The sequence below is a fragment of the Esox lucius genome, chromosome 13 (genome assembly GCF_011004845.1).
Source record: "Esox lucius isolate fEsoLuc1 chromosome 13, fEsoLuc1.pri, whole genome shotgun sequence".
Taxonomy (NCBI): Eukaryota; Metazoa; Chordata; class Actinopteri; order Esociformes; family Esocidae; genus Esox; species Esox lucius.
The window spans coordinates 27,933,827-27,949,085 of NC_047581.1; the positions used below are offsets into that span (position 1 = coordinate 27,933,827).

Genomic DNA, 15,259 nt, shown 5'->3' on the forward strand with positions numbered 1-15,259 from the left:
GAAAACTTAATTTGCTATGTATCTTTGGCCCAATTAAGCCGTTCAAGTCAATTAATTTCTGTATCAGTGAGCTTCATTACTCAATAAACAGAACTGAGATAGTGTTAGTAAAGGACACGTTGGTGTAATAGATGCGAACTTACTCTTTTGACATAGAGTTACGAAATTCCAAAAAGCGTTGTCAGTAGATGAATGGTTTATTGTGTGACAAACAGATAAAAGATGCACAGCTCAGTGGTGACTAGAGCTGTAATCACTTGCATGGCAATACTAGACTAAGAATAATTGACAGTTGGGAACTTCCCTTATCTGCAAGCATAGCTAATTACATAACACAGTTGACATATGATTTGGACCAACCAGTCGAGATACACAAACCTTGCTTTGGCAATATTTCACAACTATGTGGTACATTCTTGCAACTCATAGTACAGAATTCCAAACAGATAATCAAAATGTTGTTGTTAGAAATCTCAGTAACACACAAAATCCCACAGTAGAGTACAATACACAAAAACCTCACTTTTCGTATTACCAAACACAATACATTTGTCATCTAAACTGAACAAAAATATAAACAAAACATGTAAAGGGTTTTCCCATGTTTCATGAGCTGAAATAAAAGATACCATACATTTTCCATAAGCACAAACAGCATATTTTCCCCAAAGTGTTTGCACACGTGTACATCCTTATTATTTAGCATTTCATCATTGCCAAGTCAGTCCACACACCTGACATTTGTGATGAATTATCATCATTACACGGGTGAACCTTTTGCTGGGCACAGTAAAAGGTAAAACTAAAATATGCAGGTTTGTCACACAACATTATGTCTCAAAATTTTGAGGAAGAATTTCCACAGAATTTCTGCAACAATCTTTCAGAAATGATCTTAGGGGGAAGCTCATAAGAATGTCATCCCACCAGGATTTAGACCTGTCTGCAGGTTTAACCTTGTAACTGGCTACAGTGACCAAATGCCTGGGATGGCCACTGGCACTGGAGAAGTGTGCTCTTCACTGGTGAATTCTTGTTTTAACTGTACCAGACAATAACTCACTAAAGTATTTGAAAGCATATACAAATATGTTTAAACTGCTATATGAGCCTTTCACAATAAAATTCTGACATTACATTAATTGCACAAGATAAGGAATAATGATGCAGTTGAATAGCAAAAAGGATATTGTGGACAGATGAGGCAGATATTAATTAAATGTACCAGAGTGATGACAAGAAGAAAGTGTGGAGAATAAACAGAAACTGGCAAATGGAGGGGAGTTATGTTTTTGGGTATGTTTGGCTGCCACTGAAACTGGCTCACTTCATTGCTGATGTAACTCCTGACGGTATCAGTAGGATGAATTCTGAAGTGTACAGAAACATCTTGTCTGCTCAGATTCAACAAAATGCCTTAAAATGCCTTTAAAATGATGTATTATTTAAGATTATGGGAAGACTGTATTAAAAGAGCTGTAATTCCGACACAGTTCATGGTTTATGCAAATACTCTGAAATTACAACTGACAGTCTGCAATTTAACCTTTTCGTCGTGGTTTTATTTCAAATCCAGTGTGCTGGAGTACAGAGTACTATTCCACTATTAATAACACAATTAACTTAACGCTATCAAAATACTAAGGCCATTACTGCATATTGCATCCTCTAGTTGCCCTGGAATGCATCTGGCAGGCACTGCAACCTCACAGGCTGATGTTAGAAACTCTGCCCAGTAACCATTCCTCTGCATCATCCAATCAAATGAAAAGAGCCACTGTTACACTAAAATAAGCTAAGCTCATTTGCTGGTTAGTTATCAGGGGCAGCAGGCAGACAGTAGTTAGCATAGTGGTACAGCATCTGACTAGATCCAATCCTGAGCTGGCAAGCGGAAAAGTAATTTTAGTCCCTGAACATAGCAGCTAGCCAAATGTCTCAAATGTTAAATATTATCATTTCAATAAAATTAAATGACTCTGCATAGTTTGACACCAACACATATTACAGTCGTAAGAAGTACATATTCAGTACCTGAATAAAAAAGTGCTTATTGTTAAGTATATTTTTTTTGCAGTTTTTGTTTGGGGAGGTGACTGACTCTTTTCTTGTAGAGTTCTGACTAGGACAGATGACAACAAGCCAGCAGAAAATCCCCAAACTATGGCTTCTCTACAAATGGGACCACTCTCCTCCCCGCCACATATACCTCCACAATGTTCCGATCATCCCCTGATGGAGGAGGAGAAGAGCGGGGCAAGGATGGAAAAAACACAACACCTGAATTTGCAATAATGTATTCATGACACATCGCGGTACAATCCATCATAGTCTGAAAACATGCAACCTTTCGTGAGAGGCACTGAAATGGAAATCTTACCCAAATTCAAGAACTTTTCCAGTAGTACCTGAAATTACATGGAATCAAAATGTTTGTTATGATAAGGAAGTAACTTCCTGAACTGTCCTAGAATCCTGATTCAAGTCACACGTCTGATTCAAGTCACACGTTTAGTATGACTTGGCTTGAATATCTGAGCCTGGTTTAGATCTGAAAGTATTGGCACATTCGATGAAATAAAAAATACACAATTAATGGCTATCTTTTTGAGTAAAATATTACCCCCAAAAGTTTTCTTTGAGCAACTTTATTAGTATAAAATGATTCTCTTTTCACATATTTTTTGCCGTAAAATACATCTCATTGACTGTCTTGTTTTATTTCATACAGGCCTTTTGCTCAGCCTTTTGCAGGAGAGTCACTGTACATAAAGATGGACTCAACAGATAACAGCATTGAGGTTTCAACACCATGTTAAGCCAAGAGGCGCAACAGATTGGTCAAAGTTTTCTGGTATTTTTTCCTACCTTAGGTTCCTCCCCGTGAATGATGAGGTCAATGGGTCCTCCCACCACAGATGTGTTCACCCGCAGCGCGTCAAAGTCTTTCCCCACCTCAAAGTTTCCTGTCTGCTCATCCAGGGACAGGGCTACAAACCAAACAATCATTCCAGAACTAAGGCCAAGAATTAAATAAACACGTAAAAACGGTTTGATGTTTGGTTACATTAAGTTTTTTGACTGTAGTGAAGGCCAAAATAGAACTGCTTGGCCAACATTGCCTGAGGAGGAGAAACAGGTCATCAGCAGGGAATTCCTGGTCTCATAGCCCTCCAGCAACACGCTCTGGTAGCTATTGCTCCTGCAAAGCTAACCGAGGTGGTCATGGGAGTGGTGACTGAGCACGCCTTCACACTCTTTGGGGTTTCAGGCGGGCGTCTTTAAAAGCACTTTGTGAGAACTACTAATGTAAAAGGGCTTCATAAAATCAATGTATCTGACTGATTTATTCAGATGTATCTCTAAGGTATCTTATGTTATCCTTTACTTACAAACCTCAGTCAAGTTAAGAGTGGTTTTATACATGCATCAGGGCCATTTCATAAATCATCATGTAACAAATCAATCAGTTCCTACCCTGGCTGCCCCCCAGTGTGGCCAGTCTGAAGACCTCCTCGAAGGTGAGGGTCTGGTACTCAGGGTTCAGGATGGTCAAAGCTTTAGAGGTGGCCAGTGTTTTCCGCACAGCATCTAGCATAGAGGGAGAGTAGCCTCCGGCCACATCTACAGACACACAGGCACATGCAGATACACAGATAAAACGATACCTTTTGTTAAACACAGAGACAGTAGGGGGGAATAAGGACACTGTTTCTTAAAATGACACCCATCTGTGTGATTAAACAGATAAGCGTTTCGCGTTTTCCCATACTCAAACCAGTTTATTATCAGGTTCTATGGAGGTTCTCTATTTGAATCATCAAAAATCCTAATGAAGATAAAACACAAATTTGAAGAATATGAATAGGCCTCTTATTTAATTTAGCTAATATATTCTGTGCCATTTAAAGACTATAGTTTTTAGTTTGATTAAATATGTGCAGTATTTTATTATAGGTTATATAACTGAGAATCTCCCGAGATTTAGTTACAGATTTGAGATACGGACAATTCAGGGACAGTAAATGCAGGCTAAAAACAATATAATGGTGCATTGTTTGGTTTTCTAGTTTTGCCACACACTCACCTGTGCCCAGCCCCAGCTTTACCTCCTTGTTCAGAACTCTGCGGACATCCAGCATTCCACTGCACAATCTGCAGAGAAAGACAGAAGAGCAGGGAGATGGGCAGGGCTAACCTGAACGATGACATGATATTGTCACTCCTGTGTTCAAAATCCTAACCCATGGATTTACATGTCACATTTTCTGTAATATAGACTAGAGTGTATTGAACATTTTCCTCATCAACATCATGTCAATCTCTAACAAGATGCTGGGGAAAGGGCTAAAAATTGCCAATATACATTTTTTTCTTTGTCATTCATCTACTCCATAAGACCAACATGACGAAATGTTCATCAGTCGGAGCCTAGCTGAACCTGACTAGGTCTGAGTATGTTGACACCTACAAACACGTTGGTACGTAGCTTAACACTTATCACCCACCTTCATTCTGAAGTGGAGAATTGAAATCCAGAACTGATTGCTTTATTGTTCAGAAACAAGGCAACCTTGACCCACACTGCCTAGAATACACTAGTCAATATGACCAAATCTGCCAATCCTCTACTATGGCATTGTAGGTGAAAGACTTGCTGCTGAAATGCTCTTAAATATATTTGATGTAATTAACCAGACGGCCATCTGCTTTGTCACCAGCTCCCCTTTGAACTCATTATTCATTCATTCAATAACTTATTGACTAGTCCCTTTTAGACGCCCAACCCAATAGCTCCCTTCTTAATATCTGCTATTCCAAAAGTAATCTGTGCTCCTGTAGAAATCACACTCTTAAAGTCTACACCTATTTTGGTTGTCATTCATTTCAATTCCTGGTTCCCATTGATTGGAATAAAAAGCAAAATGCTTTTAAGACTGATAATTTTATCCCACCTCACTCCATCAAAATCAAATCAAACAACTTTTCTGAATGATGCACCATAATCAGTCAAACCTAGCTGGACATGTTGCATTGCATTAAGGGTAATACATATTATACACGAGTAGACAGAACTAGTTAATTTACTGAAACCATAAAAATTATTTGCAGTCAATTTTAGAATTGCTGATTCAAAATAAACTAGAATATATCCGAAAGCATTGTATTTGGAACAAATCAAACCATGAAATCCAAACCTGAACTGAAACCAATAACGAAAGATGTGGATATTCAACTGTGTCATTTCAATTATATTTCTTGGTCACCCAATATTCTCAAATGTCACAGTGGAAGCATGGTTTGATTTAGTGGTTTGATTATCTTGGATAAAAAAAATAAATGTAATGCTGAAACAGACAAGTACAGTCAATCCTAACATGACTAATTTCCATTGACATGTCTTTTAAGGCTATAGTTCGCCCAGAACAAGCAAGCTGATTCAGTAATCAGATGGCAACAAAACGCACCCAAATCTTGTCAGATAAAAAATAGAAGACAGTTTAACTCTTTTTCCCCTATATATTTATACACACGTTTGTAAAAAAGGGAATGTGACGTGATGTAAAGAGGTACATATACCCTTATGGTGGGTAACAAACAAAACACTTACGATATGTTTGAATTGGGACAGTGAGCGATGGATGCCCCTGTCTCTCTGAACAGCTTCAGCTCTTCATCAGTCAAATGACAACCGTGAGCCATCACTGTCTGAACCCCCATCATCACAATCACAATCATCATCTTTATCAATAGTCATCATCATCAACAGACATCATCAACATCTTAATCCTAATAACGATCACCTTTGTGTGTGTGTGTGTGTGTGTGTGCGTGTATGTGCATGCGTGCATGTGTTTGTTTTTGTGACTTGTCAGGACATTTTGTCCCCATAACTATACTAAAACCTGAACAATGTGACTTGTGGGGACATTTTTCATGTCCCCACATTTCAAAAGTCATTTTCTGTCTCAGGGTTTAGTTTTAGGGTCAAACTTACAATTAACTTTAGACTTAGAATTGGGGTTTCTTTAAGGTCCAGGCATTGTTGGTTAAGTTTAGGGTTAAGGTTAGGCATTACATCTAGGTAAAGTTTAGCCATAAATGTTACTTTATTGAGGTTAAGGTTAGGGTTAGGTTAAGGTTAGGGTTAGGGTTAAGGTTAGGGTTAAGGTTAGGGCAAGGGAGCATGGAATTTTGTTTTTCTGGTCCCCACATTTCACAAAAAACAGTCTGTGTGTGTGTGTATGTGTATGTGTACGTGCATGCATCTGCGTGTGTGTATGTGGGGCTAACCTTGTCTGTGAGAAGATTGTGCTTGTGGTAAACGTCTGTGTAGGAGGAACAGTCTGGAAATAGTTCCTTCACCAGTTTCACTTCCTCCTTTGTCTCACTAATGTGACTCTGTGGATCACATATATTAGCAATGAGGTGCCTGAATCGTCAGGGGATTATCTGTGTGTATGAAATCAACAGAGTGGGAGAGAGCCATAGAAGGGGCTAGGGAGAGACAGAGATGTATTAACAACAAAGCAACACTCCCATGGGATCCTGACTTGGATGCTTGGCAACCAGTTGCTAGGGTTAACCTGGATGTGAAGGTGGTTGTTCTGGGCGATTTCTCCCAGGTGGTCCAGCAACATGGCAGAGCAGGATGGGGCAAAGCGCGGGGTCACCACTGGCCTGACAAGCGGATACTGCACAGGACAGGAAAACACTGTTACCTCTGAACATATATGTGTTTATGAGATATTAGTTTTGTGTGAAGAGATCTTGTACCTACAGTACATTAAGTATATTTTATTCATGTATCGAGACTGATCTCGTTGAGGTTACGAATGTTTTGTTCAAGAGAGACCTTGACAACAGTTGCATAAGAAGTGTCTGACGTAATGAGAGCATGAAACACAAATCGTGACAATTAGACAAAACCCCATCAATCCCAATCCAAATAAAGTTGAGCTGCACAGCAGTTTGTTTGGGAAGGGAGATGCCCTGCTCTGATTCAATGGGATAAATGGTTGTCACTCTTATTATGTCTTCTAAACCAATGATTGGCTTACAAGGTGGGACTTTTTAGCTGGAAGGAGACTTTAAAAGAAGATTATGTGACCACATCATCTATTTAAAAGGGACAAGCTTTTATAGTTTCAGGAGTCTTTAAAGCTTATTCCATGCTCAACAGGCAGAGAAATTGAAAACCTTTTTCCCTATCTATGTACAGGCCTAGGTCAGGGGTGTCCAAACCATTCCACAGAGGGACGTGTGTCTGCAGGCTTTTGGTTTTTCCTATAAATTGGTTCCCAGTTCACACCTAAACAACCAGCTGAGGGTAGAAACTAACCAATTAGTAACCTAATTAGTCAATCAAGTACAAGGAGAGAGCGAAAACCTGCAGACACACGGCCCTCCGTGGAATAGTTTGGACACCCCTGCCTTAGGTAAATCAACAAACCATTCATGTGTGTCCAAGCAACTATTTTTCTCATGCAGAGGGATAGTGAGGCCAGTACTCTTTATATGAGAGTGGGTTGGGTCTGAAGATGATTTAAAAAAAATATTAAGTCAATTCTGACTTTAGTTGTGTAACTATTGTTTTGCCACTTGTTTTCACTTTGGATTCCTTAGAAGTAATTGTATTTTCTAAACCTGGTCTGGATGTGTAAAATTATGTTTATTTGAGATTAATCTGTAGGTGAAATCATACCAGCATATGTCAGATAGCAATGAAATTCCAAGTTTGAAAGTGAATGCTAAAAAAATACTGTATTAGAGTTAAAATTGGTCTTACCCTTTTCCTCAAGAGCTCACCAATGAACCTAGAGGAAGACAAAACAATAATTAAGATCATTTTTTGTTCGTATTTCCAAAAGAATGCTAAATGACCAGACATTACTGGTAGGAGTTGAGAGACTGCTCAGCTGTAATTATCAACAGAACCCATAACAGTCAGAGGATCTGACCACTAACCAAAAGGTTGTTAGATTGAATCCCAGAGTGAAAAGGTAAAATGTCTGTCATTTTGTCCTTGTTGAAGACAGTTGACCATAACTGCTACTGCAAATCGCCTTAGGGAAACACCTCTGCTAAATGACTGAAATGTAAATGCATTATTAGCACACAAGTGTAAAACGAAAAACATAGAACTCATCATTGCATCTTGTATGAAAAGGAAGGACCGGCCTCTCAGTATGTAAACAATACATACAGCACAACACCACATGGTTGGACAGTAATACGAAACACCAAGGAAGCATCCGAGATAAATAAAACCACCATCAATTTGAAAGGCCCATGGAAGTGGAAAGAGCTGCAGTAATAGCTTGGTCTCAAATGCTTTGTGTCCTTATTTTAAAGCATTCCTTGAAATTGTTCTTTAGGAGGAATGTGCCTGCTTTTGATCTATTGTTGTGTGCTTGCTTGTTTAAACGTTTGTGTTTAACAATGTAAAAAATATATTTCTGACCAAATAAGGTACGTTCCTTATGATTTCCTTCTATTGCCACTGGTCTTTTGGCTGTCACATAAATTTTTGCTTTCAGGTGAAAACAACCCTAATGCATGGTGGGGCAGGATACGAGTAACCCTTGATTTTAAGGAACACCTATTAGCCATTAATTAGATGTTTATGTGTTTGTATATAAGCTAATACAGTCTTGACTGTGTGGTAACAGCCATATGTTACAAACAAATTAAGAATTTTCCTATTCAAACATAATAAGTAATGTGTTACTGATCAATCCTCAGTAACCAAGTTGTTGAATATACCAGGCCATACAGTGGATGAAAAACAAGAAACAGACTATTAGTAAGCTTTCTTAGTAAGGACGCAGCCAAGATACAGCGACTGGTCATTAGGGACAACAGAAAGAACTGCAACAAAATTATGTTATTTTTATTTCTCGAAGATTACTTCCAATAATTTATTATCTATGAATATAGCATCTTCCTAAATTGCAAATCATTTGTGTTGGGATTTAATTTCATGCTCATTAGTCCCTGCCTTGCTGCTTCAGACTGCATTCTGCCGATTCGAGTTCACAGTAGTAGGCCATAGGCTAAGCGTGAATGTGGGGCTAGCCCCTCTCTTCTTAATGCAATGTACATTGTACATGTGAAAATATGAATACACATGCTCAGAATATTAGTGTGATCAATTTAGATGACACAAATTAGATGCCAAGTGGGGCTGACAGCCGGTAGCCCCACTACAGCGTCATTTCATATTTCAGACCTGATTGGCTGTCTGTCGGTCTGGCGCCAACATTAGTCGCCAAGAAGAGCGAGGAGGGTAGATTGTCTTAGCTAGCTTGTTAGCTTCACAAATGACAGAACTTGAGAAAATGAATAAAGTGGATATCATACTCGAGCACCGGTTTGAAACCCTTAATTTGGAGGATAAACTTGAAGTAAAGCGACTTGGTGCCCATCAGCCACGGGATATTATCATCACTCAAACTGCTGGTAAAAGTAACCGCGAATTTAACATGGAGTGGTTTTTGAAGCATAACAAACAGGTGGAGGGCGATTTGAGACTTCAGAGGCACTATGACGCTCACCCCATCTTCAAAGGGACATCTAGCACTGTACAAAACGAACTGTTAGTGTGACGACAACGCCCTCTACTGCCCCTCCTCCACCTGCAGCAGGCAGGCTCCAGAGGTCGACGTTACCAGCCTTCTGACACCACCGCCCATCCCATCAGTTAATCTCACCTGTTGTCTTGTTTAGCACACCCGGTCCTCATTTACAATCATTCCCCCCAGTACATATGTTCCCTCTGCTCCCCTGGTCTTTGTGTGTTATTGTCTCGCCATTGTGAGCATTGTTGTGCTACGCCGTCATTAAAAGACAGTAAGCTACGCGACTCCACGTTTCCTGCTCCTCATTTCTTCGAAGCCTGACAGTTAGACTGTATGTATGTAAGGGTGTGCTGGAACCACTGAAGCTGGGAGAAAAGCTGATAGCTCAGACTTATGATGGTGCGGGCTGCGCTGCTCCTGTGTATGCAGGACATACGCACACAACCAGGATGGGATGAGGCCACCATAATTGAGGCATACTGCCTGTCAAAACAACTCTAGGGCCGAGCCTTTCTGCAGCTGCTGGATTTATTTTTTTGATGTTTATACAACACTCTGCAAAAAACGGAGCATCGATGCATCTGGGATTGGCAGTGCGTTCACCCGTTTCAAGGCGAATGCCTACGAATAACTAACACAGCGGCGGTGATGAAGGAGGCATGCGACACAGTCATCTCCCAGGTGGAGCAGAGGTTTTCACAAAGTGACCACCTGATCGCTGCCAAGCTGGTTGACAGCTTGCTCTTCCCACAATTTGTCCTGTCATTTCCTACATCTGAGCTTGACTCTGCAGTGAAACTATGGCCTCTAGGAAACGAGGAAAAGTTGAAGTCTGAGCTGACCACTCTGTACCGCCACACTGAGCTTCACACTGGTAAGACGGCCCTGTCTCTGTTAAGATCCATTCATGAGAACAACCTAGAGGAGGCTTCTGCTGAGACCGTCACTCGCAATACCATGGGAAAACCACAACTCAACACAAATTTCAAAGCTTCCCAGAAATTGGTCATACAAGCAACATTAATTTCACAATTTTACTTCCCCTGATTACCACACTTCTTTTTGTCCAGCACACATGCAGCTGGAGAGTGAGATCCAACACCCTCTCTCTCATTTGGAGCACAGACACCTGTTCAGTTTCATTATTGCCCTAAACTGTGTTCCTTATCACTGTCATCTTAGTGCTTTCGGAAACCGGGCTCAGGTCTGCATTGTTTTACACAGCCTTGCCCGTGTTATTACCTAACACATACCTGGTGGTTTCCTGTTGGGACTCTTCCAAGGTTTCTTTGTATTCTCGGAGGAAGCTGTTTCTGTCCATGCACACCTTCCCCACAAGGGCACGCTGTCCAAAATCATCTGCAATGAAAATAAATAAAGGCAAAGCTCACCGAACTGGTCAAAACACACACCTTGACTTGGTCGAGACTATCAGTGTGGAGTTATAAGCTAAAGCATGTTATTAAAATGAAAAAAACGTTGTCTCATTCAGTGATATGCAGATACACACAGTGAACACTGTAGCTGCATTTAAAATACTTGGTGTTGATTCAAAAAAAAGTGGAAGTGGAACCTTTGATGTTTTATCCTGTAAATGAAAACATAGGTGAAAAAGTACCTTTGATGTGCAGTAATTAATTATGTGTTGCTTTTTATGCTGAAAAAGTAATCTCTATGGAACCAATCATGTTGTAGTTATGCAGGTTATTGAAAGCCCACATGAAAAATAATATCTATAACCAATTAGATGGAAGAAAGAAATCTACCACAAGTGACACAAATAAAATAAAGAAGAAAAATGTAACTGTGCATTATGCTGTAAATACGTTGTAAATAAATAAACAAGTTTCATAATATTCTAGTGATTCCAGTGATAGACTGTGAAGGTGACTGGTTTGAATCCATGGTCAGCCAACTATATTTATATCTTAACAGTTCTATTCCTTTTCAAAAGGGATTGATATCATTTTACATGGTGTGTGTCTGTATCTGTGTATTCCAGGAAACCTTGTGCAATATGTGACTGAAGTTAATGTTTGCAGTCAGTTAGATAACTTCCAATGAACTGTCATTATATTACACAAGCTGCTCTTCCTCTATCCATTTTCTTCTCAACAATTTACTATACTTATGTAATAATCACCAGGGTTACCCACAGGAGGGGAGACCACATGCAAAAGGTCAAAGTTAAACGTACAACCCCTCTCTCTTAAATCACAATACAAATGTACAAGTATAGCAGTAACGTGTGAGTGCATGTTAATGGGTTACTATGTATATTTTCTTACTTGCAATTTGGCCCAGCAGGAGAGAAGCATCAGTGTGTATTGTGGCAAAGTAACAAGCAGTGGTGGTACCATTCCTCAGGGTTCTTTTCTGAAATCGATAACGCTTGTGTTAGTATTCAGCCCCGTACTACACAGGACTTTCACTGCAAAGTCATCTGCCTTGGAATAATGTATCTGGATTTCATCCGATTTTTCATCCCAATGTCCTACATGGACTTTCAAAACGTCACGAAATGTTCACCAAAGTTAACTATCTTCGGCTGGCTAAAGCATAAAAGATATTAACTATTCATTTAACATTTAGCTAAGGGCCATAACAGTTGGTTTACGGCAGTGCTTTGTCCCAACATCCAACCAATGACAATAGTTTGACCACACTCTCTCTCCGCAGCAGTGAATTAAAATAAAGTGACAGAAATGCACAGGATCAAAATGTGTTGCTCTGGCCTGTCCATTGTCCTATGAACATGTTAGATAGGCATTAGGGATGAGAATTGATAGATCATCTATGAAAATTGGATTTCTACTAGTGCATTTTGTTTTAAAACATTGTGAGAGGATTTCTTTACAATAGCAATCCAGGAAGTCTCTCCCAGTTTCAGTGTATTCTATTGTGCTCGGTGCCAAGTGAACACAACGCTGATGACCTATTGGGTACAATGCGTGTTAGTTTGTCCCAGACATGCTCACCACAACATGGGTATAGACGTTGGAGGCAAACCCCAGGTCTTTGAAGCGGGCCTCCTCTGGGAAAGTATATTTCTTCAGCCACTGTAGCAGGGGCATGTCCAGGGCTGTGCCTGCAAAGCTGTACTGAGACGCATGGATGTGGGTGTCCACCATCCCTGGCATGAAGAACTCACTGCAGATAATGGCAACATCAAATGGGCTTTAGTATCAAAACTTGCGTGCATTCGTTCACATGCAGACGGAAAGAGTTGTGGGTGGATGTTATTGCTATGGGAAGGACTCTTCTTCACTCACTGCTGTCCAAGATGTGTAACAGCCGAGGCCTCAAAACCCCACTTCTGTGAAAGGCTGTCCACTTCCCGCCCACTCTCAATGAAGGCAATCTATCAACATGAGAACCAGAGACAGATGTTGATTATTAGTGCAAGATAGAAACATGGAGTAATCTACACTGAACAATGAGTTCCTTCAAATATAATTTATCCATATGTTATTGATCTATTGTAACATCAGGGGAAATAAAAGATGCATTCCGGGACTGTTTTGGAATATATTTTAAACTGCTCATTTCAGGCTGGGTGTGTAATATGTGGTTTCCATGTGCTTTGTAAACTGTTAGTATAATCACTGTTATAACTCAGTTAGATGGCTCATTCCTACTATGTGGTGCCACATCAAATAGCATTTCTCATTTAATATATTAAATATATATTAGGAAATAGGAAAATATATTTAAATATTATGTATTTATTTCTTGTATTTATGTTGGTCCAGATGGCACCGCATATTAGGAAACACGACATTCCAAGTATATGACAGCAAGTGGTTTTGATTATGTAATGACAAACAATGTACAACAAGGTGTGGCATCAGATGGACTACCTTTGTACCAGACTTTCTGGTATAAAACTAATGTAACAAACATTCTGGGTTGTATAAATGTAGGAGAGGTAGCTGTAAGATAAGCTAGTTTATGACTATAGAAGTCTGGGTTAGTTGTAACAATAAGAGTCTGGGTTAGTTGTAACAACAATTAAAATGTTACAACCTACTATATGCAACATTTCTGTTGTAGGCCTATATACGTTTCTTTTTTTTTCAGTATGCCTAGACTGACGGTAACAAACAAGCACAAACACACAAACTAATACTCAGTAATGCTCATTTAGTTCAAATGTATTATGTTCAAATGTCTTACTACTATGACTGACAGTAACTAACATATTTCACACACACACACCAATTGTTAAAAAGTAAATGAAGTTTTGAATAAAAGCTTTCTATATACATTTTTGTAATCATATTTTTTTTTATAATGTTACAACTCACCCCAGGGTATATCATAATGTTACATTTCACCCCAGGGTATGTTACAACTAACCCAGGCTATGGGGTGAATTGTAACATTTCACTCCTTGTGTTTGAGACTAAACTACACATTTTATGTTTGTGTCACAGATATAACAGCTACGCCATCTAATAGCAGACACGTAACTACTTTGTATACCATTTGGAATGCACTGGCTTAAAAGGGCTTCAAGATACAGACAGAAATGTCCAAAATGTTCCAACCATCCCCGGTCTCCCCTACTTGTTTTCATAAAATTGGATGAAGTTTATTTGTGTAGCCCAAAGGGCTAGCCACATGACAATGCATATTCTCTCCTGGAAGACATCTGTGACAGCTTACTGTTACATGTAGCCTATGTACACTCCGGCAAAATATAGTCTAACATTTAAATTATATTTCAAGGTACAAAAGACCATTACATTACAGAGCATTCCTTTTTTGGGAATACACAGACAACTTACGCTGCTCATAATAAACATGAAAAAACTGTTTCGGTTCCATTGTTTCGGTTCGCATCTAACATACCTTTCCATCCGCATCTACCCCCAGAAGCCTGTCCTCCAAAATCTCCAACGCTGTGTTGTATGTGGAGTGCACAAATGTCCCTCTGTAGACATGGGCAATATTCACAAGAGAGTTGTTAGAGCAAGACATGTTCCAAAAGTTGCCAGTTTGATTGTGACATTGAATTGCTTCAGGGTTTCATTCTGGCAAGTGGGCGGAAATCTGGAGCGCCCAGAGGGACTCACCTGGGGGCACACTTCGATTGGCCAATAAGCGTGCGTCGGCGCGGTAGTCATAGTCCGGATTTATTTTACGTCTTTACTAAAACAAACTCTAAAGCGGTCGCCAATGCTGCCTTTATATCTGTTTTATTAAGGAGTCTACAGAAACAGTTTATTGTGCTCAGAAATGGCACATTCATAATTTTCATCGATTATTTACAGGTATTTAGCTACTACAACAAATTCTTATGGGGGCGCAAACAAAATCATAAAACTTTGCTGTATTTATTTGTTAATATCAGTTGTTTTAAAGAGTAGGCTATACAGCAACAACTCAATTATCAGAAATAGCACATTCATATTTGTCATAGGCGCGAAATACACTCCTCACCCGCTACAGTGTTTGACGTAGGCGAAAGACATGTTTACATTCTTTAGAATGACTGCGTAGACGTCGTGACAGGTGAAGTCGCCTCCCACACCTCGTGTGGACTCAGGTAAGAAACAAATGTAAGGGGGACATATGAATGTCATGAATAATATACCCCACCTCTGTTTTAAAAGCGTAATTAGGTTAACCAGCATTATCACCTCAGTACCTAAGGGAGAGAACAGGATTTTTAT

At 39.6% G+C, this 15,259-nt stretch overlaps 1 protein-coding gene across 1 annotated transcript; it reads right to left on the reverse strand.

Annotated features, from left to right (window-relative positions):
- Positions 1-178: 178 nt before the first annotated feature.
- gda (guanine deaminase) lies at positions 179-14,625 on the reverse strand. The gene is made up of 14 exons (XM_010876869.5): positions 14,436-14,625; positions 12,854-12,942; positions 12,560-12,731; positions 11,870-11,957; positions 10,835-10,940; positions 7,790-7,817; positions 6,588-6,695; positions 6,295-6,402; positions 5,612-5,709; positions 4,088-4,155; positions 3,478-3,624; positions 2,869-2,990; positions 2,381-2,408; positions 179-2,232 (listed from the first exon to the last, which is right to left on the reverse strand). The coding sequence occupies exons 1-14, from the start codon at positions 14,562-14,564 to the stop codon at positions 2,162-2,164; spliced, it is 1,362 nt and encodes a 453-aa protein (XP_010875171.1). The 5' UTR covers positions 14,565-14,625; the 3' UTR covers positions 179-2,161.
- Positions 14,626-15,259: the final 634 nt, after the last annotated feature.

What these genes read in the sequence shown, in the direction of transcription:
- gda (XM_010876869.5), bottom strand. Translation starts at nt 14,564, where the DNA reads ATGTCTTGCTCTAACAACTCTCTTGTGAATATTGCCCATGTCTACAGA. An exon ending in GGGTAGATGCGGATGGAAAG is followed by an intron (nt 12,943 to 14,435) that starts GTATGTTAGATG and finishes TCATGTTGATAG; the next exon opens with ATTGCCTTCATTGAGAGTGG. An exon ending in TTCACGGGGAGGAACCTAAG is followed by an intron (nt 2,409 to 2,868) that starts GTAGGAAAAAAT and finishes ATGTAATTTCAG; the next exon opens with GTACTACTGGAAAAGTTCTT.